General features: G+C 42.8%; 1 protein-coding gene and 1 long non-coding RNA gene across 3 annotated transcripts in view; one reads left to right on the top strand and one right to left on the bottom strand.

Annotated features, from left to right (window-relative positions):
• Positions 1-521: 521 nt before the first annotated feature.
• On the bottom strand, positions 522-4954 carry LOC146829743 (uncharacterized). 2 transcript variants are annotated; one of them, XR_014962291.1, is made up of 5 exons: positions 4597-4954; positions 1461-1552; positions 1232-1354; positions 1014-1119; positions 522-601 (listed from the first exon to the last, which is right to left on the bottom strand). It is a non-coding gene; the product is annotated as an uncharacterized LOC146829743 (long non-coding RNA). The 2 variants fall into 2 exon arrangements; XR_014962292.1 differs by having other exon boundaries at positions 4807-4953.
• A 90-nt stretch (positions 4955-5044) lies between these two features.
• LOC146829744 (germ cell nuclear acidic protein-like) overlaps positions 5045-17107 on the top strand; it is a 144784-nt gene continuing 132721 nt past the window's right edge. The window contains exon 1 of the mRNA XM_085608468.1: positions 5045-5444. Within this exon, the coding sequence (XP_085464594.1) occupies positions 5355-5444 (90 nt within the window). The 5' untranslated portion in view covers positions 5045-5354. The remainder of the gene's footprint in view (positions 5445-17107) is intronic.

The raw sequence follows: 17107 nt of genomic DNA on the forward strand, positions 1-17107 counted from the left end.
TTATCTCTATTATCAATTGTTACGCCTCCTGCATCTGCTTCACTGTAATGTCTATTCTATAAAAGTGATTACTTGTCAATAATGTATTGCTCTTCACTTCCTGAACCTCCGCGGTGATGGAACTTGAAGTCCCCAATTCGAATTGTCCATTAGGAATAAAGCCCGTTCCGAACCTCTAATACCACGGATTCTGCCTCTTATTTTACTGAGCTGTTTTATTAATTTTCTGTATCAAATTAAGTCCCGGTAATGAAATTATTTACCACATTATGGGAATTGAAGCTAATGTAATGCATGTAGCAATGCACTCGAAAATTGGATCAATTAACAATGAGATACTGACAAATGCAATACATTTCTTGAATATTATAAAAGTAGTGCAGTACTAAGTTGACTCCGTGCCTTCAACTTCATGTAAAGAAAGTAATTCACTGTGATCCAGCACTCCATAAAATTATACAATGAATGTAAAGTATGACTGTCCATACAGCAGGTGTTATTTTAAAAGATTCTTTCTTTATTAGGTTCTTCTTTTCTTCACAAATAGCAAAGGTACATACAATGTAGCCGACGCGTTTCGTCCAAAAGGACTTCTTCAGGGCTACAATAGATAGATACAAAATATTTTTATCTACACATAGTTTACAAAAACATATCACTAAACACATACATATCATAAAAACATGATGTGCTCTTCTTAATACATATATATGCATTTCCTATATACAATATTGTTAAAAGTACACCCGGTGTTGTTCTGTCACTCTCTATACATATTATTCTAATCGTCAAACAAATACTTTAGAAATCTACACCTGCCAAAGAAAAGACATTAACATTTCTTTACAAATATTTTATCTTCTAGTCAAAGGTAATAAAAGTCTAACTAAGGGTTCAAGTGAAGGCATATGAACAAATGCTGTGGTTAAATCTATTTTTTCAATAGGGCACTCAATTCTATGTTGTATCTCAGCATTTCTTATCAAAGTCTCTAACATTCCACTAATTCTTACCAAATACGAGTTGGTTTTTAGATATGGGACGGATAACTTTCTATTCTCCTCCACATTGGGGTAAGTTAGTAAGTCTTCTTCTAATATGCCGTATTGTATCAAGCACCTTTTTGCAAATGAGAGAGAGAATATATACATATGTGTTAGCCTACCTATCAAGTAATATATTAATAAATAGGTTAGATTTATTTTAAGCTATATCGCAAGCCAGCAAGTACCTTTATTATTCTGCGTTGCTTGAGTCTCTTCCCGTTATTCAGATAATTGATTACCAAATGCAAACTCCCTAGAAATATCGACTGCACAATATTCTTCTCGTAATTAACACCAAGTTGGCTATCCTAATATAGAGAGGAAAATACATGTATCCCATATTATTACTAAACAAGGGATTTTATTAAAGTACTTCATTCAGCAAAACACATATTGCATAAAGTGCCTACCTACCTGATTGTTCTACATTTAAATGTTGTGGTAATGTTGTAATTTCTTGTTCTTCAATCGTAATACACCCATTATACGGTTTATTTCTGTAGATTCTAGGGAAGATGAAAAAACCCGAATTAAGGGTATTGTTACTACTAGCTAAGAACTGAATCTCAGCATAAAAGTCATAGTTTTCATGACTAAATAAGCCTAGACATGTGCTACCATCTCATATTTCTTCCTTTTTATTTTTTATTTATTATTTTTTATCTTTTTTATCTTCAGATTGATCACAAGATCAATGGATATCTATTAGATTTCAAGTATAGAAGTAATTCTAGTTATACAATTTGTGACAGAGCAGAGTCTTAAATTATCAGAATATTTGTTCAAAGTATCCAAGGTTCGATCTGAGAAGGTAATATAAAAGTAGAATTCTAGTTAACAAGACTGAATCTCTTCAAGGTCTGTAGCGCTTACCAAAAATTCCAGGAGCCGATTCCCTCCATGCTAGGGTCCATGCAGTAATGATCTGCGTTTCACGGACCACCTTAAATACCCTAGACAGGTACACACCTGAGGTGAGTGATAATTGTCTCAGATCGTCAAAATAACATGGCCGCCATCTTTAAATGGTGTGTTTACTCTCAATACTGTATGATCGCCGCAATTTATTCGATTATATCCACAGTTCTGGAGTTCAAAACCACACGTCTTGATGAGTAATAATCTCACCTAGTTTTACATAGTAACACCGATATATTGATACACACTTTAGCACGTGAGAAATAGTAAACGCGATCGTGTGTATAGACGCCATATTGTAATAGTCAAAATGCAGAGCCGCCATCTTTAAATGGAGTATTTGTTCTCAATACCATATTACTGCCACAATTTGTATACTTAATTCTACAGATCTACAATTCAATTAGTATGTCAAACCAGCTATTTGATGAACGAAGGTAGTCAAAATATATAGCCGCCATCTTTGGATGGTGTGTTCACTCTCAATACCGTATTATTGCCGCAATTTATTTGGTTATTTCCGCAGTTCTAGAGTTCAATTGGTGTGTCAGAACCACACCTCTTGATAAGTAATAATCTCACCTAGTCTTATATGGTACCACCGATACATTGATACACACTTAACACGTGAGAAATAGTAAACGCGATCGTGTGTATAGACGCCATATAATAGTGTCCAAATACAGGGCCGCCATCTTTAAATTGTGTATTTGCTCTCAGTACCATATCACTGCCACAGTTTATATACTTTGTTCTACAGATCTACAATTCGATTAGTATGCCAAACCAGCTATTTGATGAATAAAGGTCTCACCTTGTCTTCCACGGTTAAAGGGTTATAATAATACACACTTAACGCGTGAGGAAATTAATTAAACGCGATCGTGTATATGGACCACATATTATAATGGTGTATAGTATCACCGCCATCTTGTAATGATGTTTTATAATATTATATGGATAAACGTTTGCACACCTCCATTTCTTAATGGTGTGGACATATCCTTTGGTATATGACAACATGTCCGCTGTCTACATACCAACTAATCTAGATATTTACGGGATAGTGAAAAAGGCGTCAAGATAGAATTTTTTAAATAGATCGAGAAGGTAGATCTTTCGAGAAATCAAATTCTTTAGTGATGTCCGTAATGTATATAATTTAACTCTACGATTCTTAAATTTAATTGTATTTCGGAAACGGCACACAGCTCAATGTATAATCTCACATCAGTTTGTGATTGTGATGATATATTGATTAAACAACGAACAGAATAGAGGAAACGGTTCATATATAGAACGCCCTGTTATCATAGTGTGTAATATCACTGCCATCTTGTGATGGTATTCTATAATACTATGTCATGGAATGGCATACACTCCCCAGCGCCTGTTTACCAGCAGTAGTCAGGCGAGTCATTCATGCATTCTCGGTCTACAGACTCTGTACTGTCAAGTTGATCTCTGCAGCATTTGATTAATACTAGATCGCAATGTCAGTTAGTGCACACCATTCATTTCAGACTGAGCCTAGCAGTTTATTTCTTCACACACAGGACGAATTGTATTTCTGTTGTAACTGCGATAAATTGTCAGGCAATCTCCAGCGCAGAATAGCTGTAACCAGAGAGGAACAGAAGTTTGTCCTTCTTGGCTCAGTAGTGGATAGTTACTTCTATATTATAGTGCTACGAGGACCCAGCCTGCGACTGTAGGTACAGGAATCTTCACATTGTTTTAAAATTGTATTACACACAGTATAAGCTAGCCTACCACAACATTTGCAGACATACTTCGTTATAAAGCAAGTGTAAACTTCCATTTTTAAACAAAAAAATTATGTAAAATATGTTTATTAACATTTAAGATCATGCAAGCACAGTACAGTCAGCAATCAACACTGCCTTAAAAACCCAAATGAACAACGGTCCTAGTACAACCATGCCCGCTGGTACCCATTGACATACTCTCTAAATTATCGCTCCCCCTATAAACCCTGCAATATAGTCTCTAGTAAGTCCACCATAAAATCGTCATGCGAGGTCATATTACAGGCATATGAATAGTAGAGCCCTCACTCAACAGGTCCAGTGCATAATCAATATAACTAATCCTAAATCAATCAGCTATACTCTGATACATCCCCTCCCCCGTCCCTCCACCCCCTTCCCACAACTCCTCCGGCATGACTCATTAGGCTGAATATATGGCAAGGCACTCAGTTCCTTGTAGTGTACCCCGCATTCTACCCTAGCACAGGACCACGGAGAACCCAAGTGAGGCAGCGCCCTATCCCCCCGGCACCCCTCTAACCCGATACAGTAGGGGATTGACTCTGTACCTCCCCATTCTCCAAGTCCTCATCCCCACTAGAGTCGGCAGCTTTCAATAGTACTGCTAGTGTCCCCCAGGCATGGGCTGCCTCCAATGCCCTGTCACTATGAGCACAAGTGTAAACTTCCATTTCAGGGGTTTTGCTCCAGTTGCAAGATATTATTAGAACTTCTTGTGGATAAGTTCTGATATTTATCTTTATCCGCGCACCTCATTACATGGTTTTTACTCATCAGAAAGTGTCACTCTAAATGTCACACAGTTAGCAGTTAAATGTCATTCACAAGTCCACTAATACCTTCCATTTCTAGTGCTTCGCAGCAGTTTTAAAATCTTCTTAAGACTTTCTCGTTGCTCAAATGGGTGTAATTTAATATATATATATATGTTTCCCTCGTCTTCATTTCTTGATTTTGCTCGCGAAAAAGTGTCACTCACAGTCGGTGAAATATCACTCATAATTAATTACACTAAAATTATGAAAATGTCACACAAAGCAATCTGAAACCTTGGCAGCTATGCCGCTAAAATGGCAGCGGGGGGAGTGTTTACAGCGTCACTGTCGTGATATGCAGGGCTGGAGTCGCGACGGGGGTGACACACGGGTGGAACACCACCCCGTTTCCTGACTCCACCAGCGGCCGTGAGACGGCGAGTAAAAGAAACCCCAAGACGGTGTTTATCAGGCATACCCCGGAAGTACTACCTTTGCTGCCGGAAGTGAGGCGATGCACTTCCGGTTCGCTGCTGGCGCTAATTTTGAAATGTTTTATGTCTGTAGCGGGGGCTAGCGCTGGCGCGGCACCTGCTCTGACCACGCCGCACCCCCAAGCCCCCACCGCAGTGCAAGGCCCGTCTCCTCGAAGCCAACCCGGGCCAGGCCCTTAAAGCTACCCTAACAAGACAGCTCCTTGAACCCCCCACTCCCCCACCAGGCTAGCTCCTCGAAGCCCCCCACCTCAGGCCAGCTCTTCTAACTGCTCCCCTTACCAGCCTAGCTCCTCGAAGCCCCAGCCCTTCACGCACAGACTCTATCCAGCCCCGCCCGCCCGCAGAATGGACCCCGAGACCAAGGACCTCTTCGCCCGGCTCTCCCAGCGGCTGGGCTGGGACCAGAGCACGGACCTGCGGAGGGAGGAGGCGCGGGTGAGGAGGGGCCGAGGGCGGCGGGGCCGGTCGGGCTCCAGGGAGGGGGCGGTGGGAGGCGCGGGGGCGTCTGCTGGGCTCTTTAAAGGCCACGGGTCGCCTTGATCTCGGAGACTAGCTCGACCCTTGACCTCACTCCCCCAGTTCATCTGTTGCCCCCCCCCCCCGCATCTCACGGGGGCGTCCGGTCATGCATCATTGCCAAGAGATGAAATGCTTTATGTATCTGGTTGTAGTGCATGAGCAACACCCCAGAGGGCCTCGGAGCGCCTCAAGTTTATACCGATTAAAACATGGTGTATGCAGGGTTCCCCAAGTTGTAGGTCGCGACCCTCTGGCGGGTCACAGCAGAATTTTGTTGAGTCCAGAAAGTCCGAGCAATGATTAAAGATGCCTTTAAATTTTGTACTTGACTTTAACATTTGGTGCATCACAGGCAATGGTCATGTGTTTTCTGACAAGTTTCTGCTTATAGGATTGGTATTTGCTTTTCTTTCTTCTGATGCAAAGTGGGTGGAGTTTTTAAAGGTAATTTAGTGACAAACATGCTCCAATATAACCAAGTGTTATGTATTTTTTTTTTTTTTTTTGCAACATACAGAAAACTATCGATACCTGTACATAAACTGTATTCATTGGGCTGTTAGGAAAATTAAAAACAAAACTTTTATTTGTAATTCTGAACCATGCTGGAAACCTATTTTAATAGGAACAAAACACACCAAGATGCTTTATTTGATGATGCACAAATGATAAATATTCTCGGAAACCTGATTTCCACACATCACCTGCGTTATATAGTGTTTTCAGTAAAGTTAGTGGCTGCTTCAATAGAAAATGTTCTGTCTGTAAATAGTGCACTACCACATACTGCTTTAGCTGCGTTCAAAAATCGCTCCTCATGTTAAAGTTGGGTGGGTCACAAAAGTGTAACTGAGAAGTGTGGGGAAACATTGATCTAGATGTATTGGTTACAATAAACAAAGATAAAATAATGAGGTGATTTGAAGCATTGAGGAGTTTGTCAAGCAAGTGACATTTCAGAGAACGTTCAAATAAGTTGAACGATTTGAACTGTCTGATGGCTACAGATAGGAAGTTCTAAATGTTGAGTACCTGCTCGACAAAGCACAGGCAGAGGGTGCACTTTTCCTAAAATATTTGTGAAAAATGTACAAAAAGAATAACCCTGGCCACAAGAGGTAAAGTGGAAATACATTTTACTTCAAACATAAAATACACAACCGTCGGCTAAACACAAGTCAAGTCAAAAAGCTTTTATTCGGTTAGTATAAATACAACCACATAAGCTGAACACACATAATAATACATATTAAAAGTTTATGACATATATTTGATTTAATTACAAACTAATGATAGATCACTGAACCGGGACCAGTATCTCGCACGGACTGATAAAGAACCATACATAAATACACATCAGTAAAAATAAAAATAAAAATCCGACAAATGTCGCTTATAAATTATTAGATGTTGCCAGGTAAACTTAGAATCAAACGAATTATAAACTCCACTTGCTAATAGTGATATGTGCATAGTACAAAATTTAGGCATACATATTTACATTAGTATATTATTACTCAAGGAACAAGAATTCCATGATCTAGGAATCATTCCATACCAAAAATAAAGTGACGTGTGCCTGAATATGAAATCCATGACATGATAAAAGACACCCCCATGCCATAGTGAAACTAATGCACCAGTTCAAACGTAACAGGATAACCTTACACTAGTTTATTACAACTATGTGTGAGTTAGCATGTGGAAACATGAGGCTATCTAGAGCACCACCATATAATCATAGTAACTTATACACATATACATGATAGCCATTATAGAACACATTTCTCAAATCATAAAATTATGGATTTCCTGGCAGCTCTACACTTCAAAATAAAAGATGCAACATAGAAGCAGACGTCTGGGCTTTGGAGGGAACATAATAAGTTCATAGCGTCAGCTGTTAAACGGATATTATATTTTAAAAGGATAGGTTTCAAATAAAACTTCCTTAAGAAAACATAAAACTTACAAAATAGCAGGAAATGGCAACAACTTTGTTTAGAGACGTTATCACATGGGCAGTTTGATTTAGAACCTGCCCCTATTACAGGGAAGGATACTAGATGGTGTACAATGCCTAGTCTTAAACGTACTAAAACAAAACGGTGCGATTTATTAGTCACATCCACCAAGTACGACTGAAGCCCACTCTTAAGGCTAAGCTGCCTATAAAATACAGAAGTTTTTTGAGTTCGAAGTAGTTGACTTCTTTCTTCCATCTTATACAATATAAAGGTGTCTTTAATTTCCTTCTTTGAAAGAGGTATTATATACTCTGAATGAATATTAATTCCAAACAAAGTATTATATCAAGAAGTAATGTAATTTAACCACGGAATACGATGACATAGATCTAACTTAAGGCAGTCTTTAATTACAGACTGTGTGAACGCAGTTTCCTTTTTGTGCCATATTGCACGCCATAGTAATAGGGGGCGTACTGCGGCCAGATCAGAAATATAATTGAGGCCAGTTTCCTGATGAATCAAGTCTGTGGAAGCTGCAGCCGGGACACATAACAATCGTTTAAGGAAGCTGTTTTCATTTATCTGGAGTTGGGCAGTAGAGGAATAAACCCATAATCCAGCTCCATATAGAGCTGAAGAAACGCATCTCGCATTATATATGGTGACCATGTCCTTTATTCTATAGTCCCCTATTTTCGTTGCAAAACGAAAAATACCATTAGAATTCCTATTTACTTTATGTCCAATATTTACTTGCTCGTTAGTCCATTTGCCGTTGCCATCAAAATTAATACCTAAATAGCAGAATGTCTTAACAGCTTGGATCTTTGAACCTTCTAGGAAAAAGGAGCATGGTGACTTCAATTTTTTACCGCACGTCATTGTGAAAGTCTTAGATTTATTAATCAACAATTTCCTGCCATTTATAAAATGAGTGAAAGAGTCGATGAGACGTTGTAGACCCAAAGGGGTGCGGGAAATTAGGACAGCGTCGTCCGCGTATAACAATACTGAAACGACCATATTGTCAATTTTGGGGGCGTCGGCTGAGATATTGTTTAAAATGGATGCAATTTGATTAATAAAGAGAGAGAATAAAAAGGGTGCCATAACACATCCTTGCCTTATGCCTCTGCGCACGGTAAAGAAGGGAGTTCGCTCGCCAGTGGGCCCGTAGCGTACACTGCAAGAAAGTTTTTCATATAACCTTGCTAGAAAGAATACAATCTCCTCCGGTGCTCCAAGGTCGAGCAGTACTGACCAAAGGAGCGAGTGGTCCACCAGATCAAATGCGCTGCTCAAGTCAGCGAAGCATAAAAACAAGTTACCTCCTTTCACTGTGGTATATTTGTTGATAAGCAAATCCAAATTAAGGCATTGCTCGATAGTCCCAATGCCTTTCCTGAACCCATATTGAACTGGGGTCAGTACATTTGAATCTGCAGCCCAGTCTTCCAATCTTTTTAAAAGTACCCTACTTAGTACTTTAATAGAGGAATCTAACAATGAAATAGGACGGTAGTTACTTGCTTCAGATCGTGATCCCTTCTTATGTAGAGGGACAATCAATGATTCAGCCTATGATTTTGGAAAATTCCCCTCAGTTGAAAATTCTTGTCAGGATTGGTGCCCAGAGATCTATTTCGGCTTTATATAAGTCGATCGGGACACCATCCGGACCTGGTGCCTTGCCCCCTTTACTATTTACCATCCCTTCACGCACCTCATCGACGTCAATCATTAATGGCATAAATGGCCAAATAGAATCATTTGATAAAAACTGATCTAAAAAAACCTTATCTGGATTAAAAATATTAGAAAAATGTTCTATCCACTCCGTGCAATTAACATAGGACGTCAGCTCAGGGATATGATCATCCTTTAAAAAGGGACTATTTATAATTTCCCAAAAAAGTTTTACATTTCCAGTGTCACTTGCGAAGCCTAGCTTATCCCAAGCATCTGTTCTCATCGCCTTTTTATGGGCAAGGACAGCTTGTTTATAGGCATATCGTAATTTACGGACTAAGATTTGGTCACGGGGCTTGGACTTTAAAACTGCCTTTAAGTTAGTTAATATCTCCGTACATTCAGAGTTGAACCACTTCTTACCAACATGTTTTAGGCCTTTGGATTTCCGAGTTAAAATATCGCTTACTACCCTATTAATATTAGAGAATTCCATACATAGTTTGCCAGAGGTAACCTCATCCCTTAGACAGTAATTAATACTGTCTCTACAGCTATTTACCACAACCGATTGGATCTTATATGGGTCTACACCATCCCATTTAATTCTCGTACCGTTCGGCCTGAAAGGGAGAATATCTGTAATTGTATAATTATTATTAGTCAGTTTGTTACCCCATGCCAACAGGACTATGGAAATACTATTGTGGTCGCTAACCACCTGTTCAGTTATCCAAAGGTCCACATATGGACTATTCCTAGTTAATAAGATGTGATCAATATTACTGTTTGCATCTCGGCCAGTAAATGATGGACATTTAATATGGCCCTTTCTCTCGGTGCAATCCAATAGCTCAAGGTCAAGTTTGGCCATTAGAGCATTAAGGGTCATGCCGTAATCACAATGTGGAAAATGTAGCATATCATCCTTGGTTCCTGCGGTGGTTGAGTAAGACTTCATATAACCACAAGAATTAATAAATGTGGTGGGACAAGCTTGGATATTAAAATCACCTACCCACACAACAACAGTCAGCTTAGGTGAAATATTTAATACCTTATCCAATTCTTTTTCCAGTGAAACTAAGCAAGCTCCCCTATCCCTGCGAAAATTATTATTATAAAAATTAATTAGAACCAAATCCTTTCCAACAGGGAATGATAGGCGCAAAACTTGACTATAACTGTCAATGGAGGAATAAGAAATAATTTTACATCCAATCAATTTAGTTGAGATGAGCAACAATAGTCCACCCTTGGCTCTACCCATTGAAGAGGGTATCGCATTAACACAATATGAGGTATACCCTTCCACAGTGACGCAATCTGTACTCCATGTTTCTTGGAAGCAAATTATGTCACTTCCGTGGTTAATAAAATCTAGCCAGAAGGGAGTACCTAATTTATTTCCAAGACCTGCGATGTTCCAGGTTGTTAATGAATACCCTTCTTGAATCTTGGCGATCTTGTCATTATGCCTATTTGTAGGTACTTCTATATTCGTGATAGGCTCTCTAAGTATGCTAGCTGTTAAGGTGTCAGGCATACTAGAGTCATTTATAACCGGTAACCCATTCATCATAATAAGATCCTGACGGTTAATAATGACTTCACTTTGCCTCATAAATATGTTAGGGTTCACCGTAATCCCCTTATCTGTATTTCCCACTGTATTACCTATTAAAGTTCCATTTCAATCATTATCCTCCATTTGTGTCAGACATTGGAACCTGTTATAGAGTGGTAAGGGGGAAAACACAGAACTAGCAGCTGGTTCCATAGGCAGCCACTTGTTCCTAACGCGAGGTACCCTATGACCAAAAACTGAGTTATTGAAAACAGGGAATTTGTAGAAATAGGCAAGTGGCAAGAGGGTAGTATTATATTCCCAACTGGAAGGCGGGGGGGCTCTAGATAAAACTTTATGAACCCAAAAAGGTGATCCAAAATTGATTATAACACAGTCCCCTTCAAAACCTTTGGATGTAGGACCTATCCAACCCACTCTTTGAGTAAGCAAGATCTGGTCTGCATCTAAGATTGAGAACCCACAATTTTTACTTAACCAATAAAGGGTTTTATTTTTAAGAGAAACATTTGTTTCAAGTTGCCCTTTCCGTAATCTGGGAACATTACACAAAACTGCGACATATGCTCCGCACTCGGGTGGCAAATTCATGACAGAAGGAACATTATTACTTTTAAAATCTTCAGATTGACGTGTGCCCCTTGACTGATCTGTTATTGAGCCTCCTAGCTTCTCGGTGCCTTCCTTAGGGGTGGCAACTTTTTCCAGCGAAGCTATACCATTCCCTTCGTGACTTCCCCCAACGGTTAAATTACAACTATTATTGTTGGTGCTATGAGGTAAAGTACTAGGGGCTAAATGGTGTATAACTGGACCTCTTGATTTGTCCTTAACACCCACAGTCATGTGTGAATCAGCTCTAGATGCGGGTTTATTTATAGTGGGTTCCGTTTGCGGGGCAACCAGTAAAGATTGGGTAATCTTAATTAAGTGGGGAATTTGTGTTATATGTTGTTCAATGGAGTCCATCCGTACTTCTAAATCACAAATTTTCTCTAAAATAGGCCCTATGCGTGTCGAAAATAAAATTTCCATTTTCTCCCAAAAGCCATCCTTGCCAACCATATGTACAATATCATCGCACTGAGCATCAGGAACATTTGACTGAGTTACAGGTAATGCCCCCTTCCGGCCAAAAAGGTTGCCTGCCTTTTTAGGATAATTCCTGCAGGTTTTACCCCTATGCTTATATGCAGACTGATCTTTCTCGATGTGCTTTAACTTGCTTTTGGCCTTTTGCCCTCTAGTTCTAACCAGTGAAGTAGCAACATGGGTCGTGGCCGACTGTGAAACATTAGGCGACAAATTAGTAATATTACCATCTAAATCAATAATGTCATTAGGTGGTTGAAATTCTGTACTGAGTCCTGTCCCTGAAGAACCGGTGTGGTCGAGAGTCTGCTTACCCTGGGCGACAAATCAGATTGTGCAATATGAGTCACTGTTAAAGGCTCAGAGATTTTATGAGGGCCTGGTAATCCAATCAGGGGTGTGGAATTTAGTAAAATATCTACTTGTCCATGGGACAGGGAGCTTCATAAATCTACACGTCCTGTACAAAATCCACTTGTCCCTTTGGTGCCTTGATGTGCACCGTCAAATAATGGCAGCAATCATAGAAGAGCTCGGATAATAGCCTCTCTGGTTATGTCAGGCTCATAGTATAGAAGGATTTGAAAACTAGTGATTTCCGTATTTTGCCTCTTTTCTGCAGATCTACACATTCATCATTTCATTCACCCACTGATATCTAACATTTCACCTTTACATTAGCTTCCATTCATTCTTTAATCAGCCTTTCACCATTCTGCTTGTCAATCCATCCATCCATCCGCCCATCCATATTCCAATCTACCCATCCATCCCCAAACATAGCCATCTGTCCATCCTTTCGCTCGCCCATTCTTCCTCTCATCCATCAATTTACCCTTTCACTCATCCATCTTTTCGCTTACTGATCCATCCACCCTGCAACCCATCTATCTTTTCACCCTTTCCTTCATCAACACATCCATCGTCCATCCAACATCCCTGTCACTCATCCACCCTTTCACTCGCATCCATCTTTTCACTCACTCATCCTTACACGTTAATTATGGGCCTTTGTCTGCCGAACTCCAGACAGAAAAGGCTCATCAAGAGCTCCACCCTGCTGTAGCTGCTAAAGTGAGTGGTGCACAACACCCCTGGCCAAACCTATCCTTCCAGCTCCAAATCTATCATTCAAGCTCCACCCATCCATCCCTTCAGATATCCATCCATCCATCCCTTCAGATATCCATCCATCCCTTCAGATATTCATCCATCCCTTCAGATATCCATCCATCCCTTCAGATATCCATCCATCCCTTCAGATATCCATCCATCCCTTCAGATATCCATCCATCCATCCCTTCAGATATCCATCCCTCCCTCCCTTCCTCCCTCCCTTCCTCCCTCCCTTCCTCCCTCCCTTCCTCCCTCCCTCCCTCCATCCCTCCCTCCAGCCATCCCTCCCTCCACCCAGCCATCCATCCCTCTCTCCCTCCACCCACCCAGCCATCCATCTCTCCCTCCACCCACCCAGCCATCCATCCCTCTCTCCCTCCACCCAGCCATCCCTCCCTCTCTCCCTCCACCCAGCCATCCCTCCCTCTCTCCCTCCACCCAGCCATCCATCCCTCCCTCCCTCCACCCAGCCATCCATCCCTCCCTCCCTCCACCCAGCCCTCCCTCCCTCCACCCAGCCATCCATCCCTCCAGCCATCCCTCCAGCCATCCATCCACCCAGCCATCCACCCAGCCATCCACCCAGCCATCCATCCACCCACCCAGCCATCCACCCAGCCATCCATCCACCCAGCCATCCATCCCTCCCTCCACCCAGCCATCCCTCCCTCCACCCAGCCATCCTTCCAACCAGCCATCCATCCTTCCACCCATCCATCCTTCCACCCAGCCATCCATCCTTCCACCCAGCCATCCATCCTTCCACCCAGCCATCCATCCTTCCACCCAGCCATCCATCCTTCCACCCAGCCACCCATCCTTCCACCCAGCCACCCATCCTTCCACCCAGCCACCCATCCTTCCACCCAGCCACCCATCCTTCCACCCAGCCACCCATCCTTCCACCCAGCCACCCATCCTTCCACCCAGCCACCCATCCTTCCAACCAGCCACCCATCCTTCCAACCAGCCACCCATCCAACCAGCCACCCATCCAACCAGCCACCCATCCAACCAGCCACCCATCCAACCAGCCACCCATCCAACCAGCCACCCATCCAGCCAGCCACCCAGCCAGCCATCCACCCATCCTTTCACTCATCCGTCCACTTTCACCCCATCCATCCATTCACCCTTACACTCATCCATCCACACACATCTATCCACTTTCACCACATCCATCCATTCACCCTTGCACTCATCCATCCATCCTTGCACTCATCCATCCATCCATCCTTGCACTCATCCATCCATCCATCCTGGCACTCATCCATCCATCCTGCTGTTGCTGCTACAGTGGCGTGTTCAGATGCCCCTGGTGCAAGCACAAAGTGAGAGGAGAGGCCCAGTGCAAGGAGAGAAATGATGGTGCGCCTGAGGATTGCATGAATTCCCCATGGGTAAACTAATGAGCTTTAATGTAAGCCCTGGATGAGGTTGGATATGAGAGGCCAAGGGGAGCGCGGTTAGCAAGTACAGGTACCGGGTGAAATAAGGTGTACAGAAAAAGCAAAGTGCAAAGGAGGGTTGTGCAGGGGCTGCAAGAGAAGAGAAAGCATGGGCTTTACTGTAGGCCCCCGGAGGCGAGGAGGGATCTTGGGGCCGATTTGAGGCTTAAGGGTGAAGCACACAATAAAAGGCAGGGGGGTCACAAGGTTAAAGTCAGAGCAGGAGTCAAGAGGCCCAGCCTCTTACATTCCAGTTGTGTGTGTTCTGGGGCTGCATCTTATGCTGGAAGAAAAGGAAAGGGCCAGAAGAGGGTCTGGAAGTCTCGGGGAGAAAGCAAAATGACTCGACAGCGCTGTGGATTTTTTATATGGAGTTGCAACTTTGAGCTCAGCTCAATCATGTTGTTGTTCTGCTCTGGTGAAATTAAAGTGCAGGCCCCAGCTTTCGAATTGACCCTTTCACTGCCAATAAACTCCCCAGAGCTCCTTATTAACTGGCTGTGACCAAGAGGGTTAAACAGCTGTGTATCAGATTACCATAAGCCTGTCAACTTGTCCTTTGGACAAGTTAGAAATTAAATCCTCTTGCCCTTGTAAGAAATCTAGATGTCTCGGGCGTCGGGAGATAGGAATTCCCCACCCCTGCCAATATAGGAGGTCAACAACATGGAATCGCAAGAACTAGCCATAGTAGTAGATGAATCAACCGGCAATACAGGAAGGGCACAGCCAATAGGGAGTGAGAGGCGTCTTTCTGTGTTCTCTATTGCTGATGCAACAACCCCGATGGTTTTCTGAAGCATGCGGTCTATGGCTGTTAGACTTGGGAGAGGAGTATTAGTAGATGTATTCTGTCTGGTATTAGGCCGGATGGGTCCACTAATAGGCACAGTTTTCCCCATCCTCCTAGAAAACCCAGAGCTCACAGACACAAGCGCAAATAGTTAATTTTCCACCCAGTCTTACCTATACTGCAAGTCCATGTAATCGGAAGACCATAGGGGGTGGCCCTGCCCAGCCTCTGTCGGCCCTGGACGGCCACAGACGGTCCCGCCCTTGTCCCGGGCTTCTCCCGGCGCTACCCGCGCGCGGTCCCGCGACGCGGGAGCAGCGCCGAAAATTTAAACGCCTCCTGGCGCGCTCCTATTGGCCAGGTGGTTGTGTCCGCTAGGGCTGCTGGGGCGTGTGGTCCCGTCTCCCCACTGCGGCCGCGATGGTTGTCACGCAGCGGCGGGAGAACGGGACGGCTGCAGGGAGCAGGGCAACAGGAGCAGGCAAAGAAATCCGCCGTCAGGAACAGCAGGAAGGAACGATGTGCCACGTAAGTGCTGGATAGTTGACCCCAACCCAACCCATCTTCCACCTTAAACAGAAATAAAACCAAACCAAACATACCCTTCAGAACACAACAGGGGGATGCAAACCATATAGTCGGACTCTTCTCCCTAATGGTTCTTGTGCGTCGACTCATTTCCCCTGACACACCAAGGCTTAGGATCACCCTATTCATGGGAACACTTCCCACCTGGATGCTCTGGGGGTTTCTTAGCACCGACAACGAAGGACGACTTTGCACTGACAACTTCTTTGCTCTACCATTTGCCGTCTTTCAATTGAACATACACCCCCCCTTTTTTTGGGGGGGGGGGGATAAGAAAGCTTTGACTGCCCTTTTGCCATTATGCCAGGCAATATGACTCTGACCTAATCACCCTCTTTAAACCTCAATCGTCCTTTCCTTGTGTAGCCTCATGCTTTTCCTAAATTAGTGTTTTTTTTTCCTTCTGATACCTCTACGCCACACGTCGAAGATGCTCCAATTTGGTTGCAGGCAACTTATCCTTGAGTAATGCAACAGGTGACAACCTGGTGACTGCATTAGGATTGGTGCATATTGCCCATACCAAATCCTCTGAATCTGTTCTAATTCAGACCGTTCACTAAAGAAAGTTGCATGTTGTCCTTTATCACTCTGTTGCACCCCTCTGCCAAACAATTACTCCTGGGATGGTACAGAGAAGTAGTCTCATGCTCCACACCCCAATGGTTCACAAATTTGCTAAAATCCTCTGACACAACTGAGCACCATTCTCAGTTATCAATTCGGTTGGAGCCCCTTCCTGCAGAACAATGTTTGCAAAAATTTTATCACTTCCAAAGAATTAGCTGTCTTCACAAATTTCCCCTCGTGTGATCGAGAATAGTAATCAACTAAGACAATGCCATATCTAGAGCTCTCCTTAAGCAAGTTCATGGACTCCATAATATCCATGCCCAGTTTCATTCAAGGTTTCTTTCGCGCTGGAAAAGCCTCCACAGGACTTGGCAATGTTGCGTCTGACTTGTCACTCGGGGCACACGCTACACAATCTCTTACCCAACGCTCCACTTGCCTATCCATTCCTGGCTAGCAAAAAGTGTCCCTTATCCTTCTTTTCAGCCCCCTCATTCCCACATGGCCCTAATGTACCAATTTGAACAACTTTACCTGTACTCCATGAGGCACGACCGACAAATCTGCAGGTCTCAAACACCTTTGGAAACCCTTAATTGTCCAAAAAAGTTTGTATACTTTCAACAAATCCTCAACTTGTCCTTTGGGCCACCCTTTATTTATGCACGTTAACTCTTGCAACACCGTATCCAAACTTACAGCTTCTTTCCACTCTTCTTCAC

The sequence above is a fragment of the Triturus cristatus genome, chromosome 5_2 (genome assembly GCF_964204655.1).
Source record: "Triturus cristatus chromosome 5_2, aTriCri1.1, whole genome shotgun sequence".
NCBI lineage: Eukaryota > Metazoa > Chordata > Amphibia > Caudata > Salamandridae > Triturus > Triturus cristatus.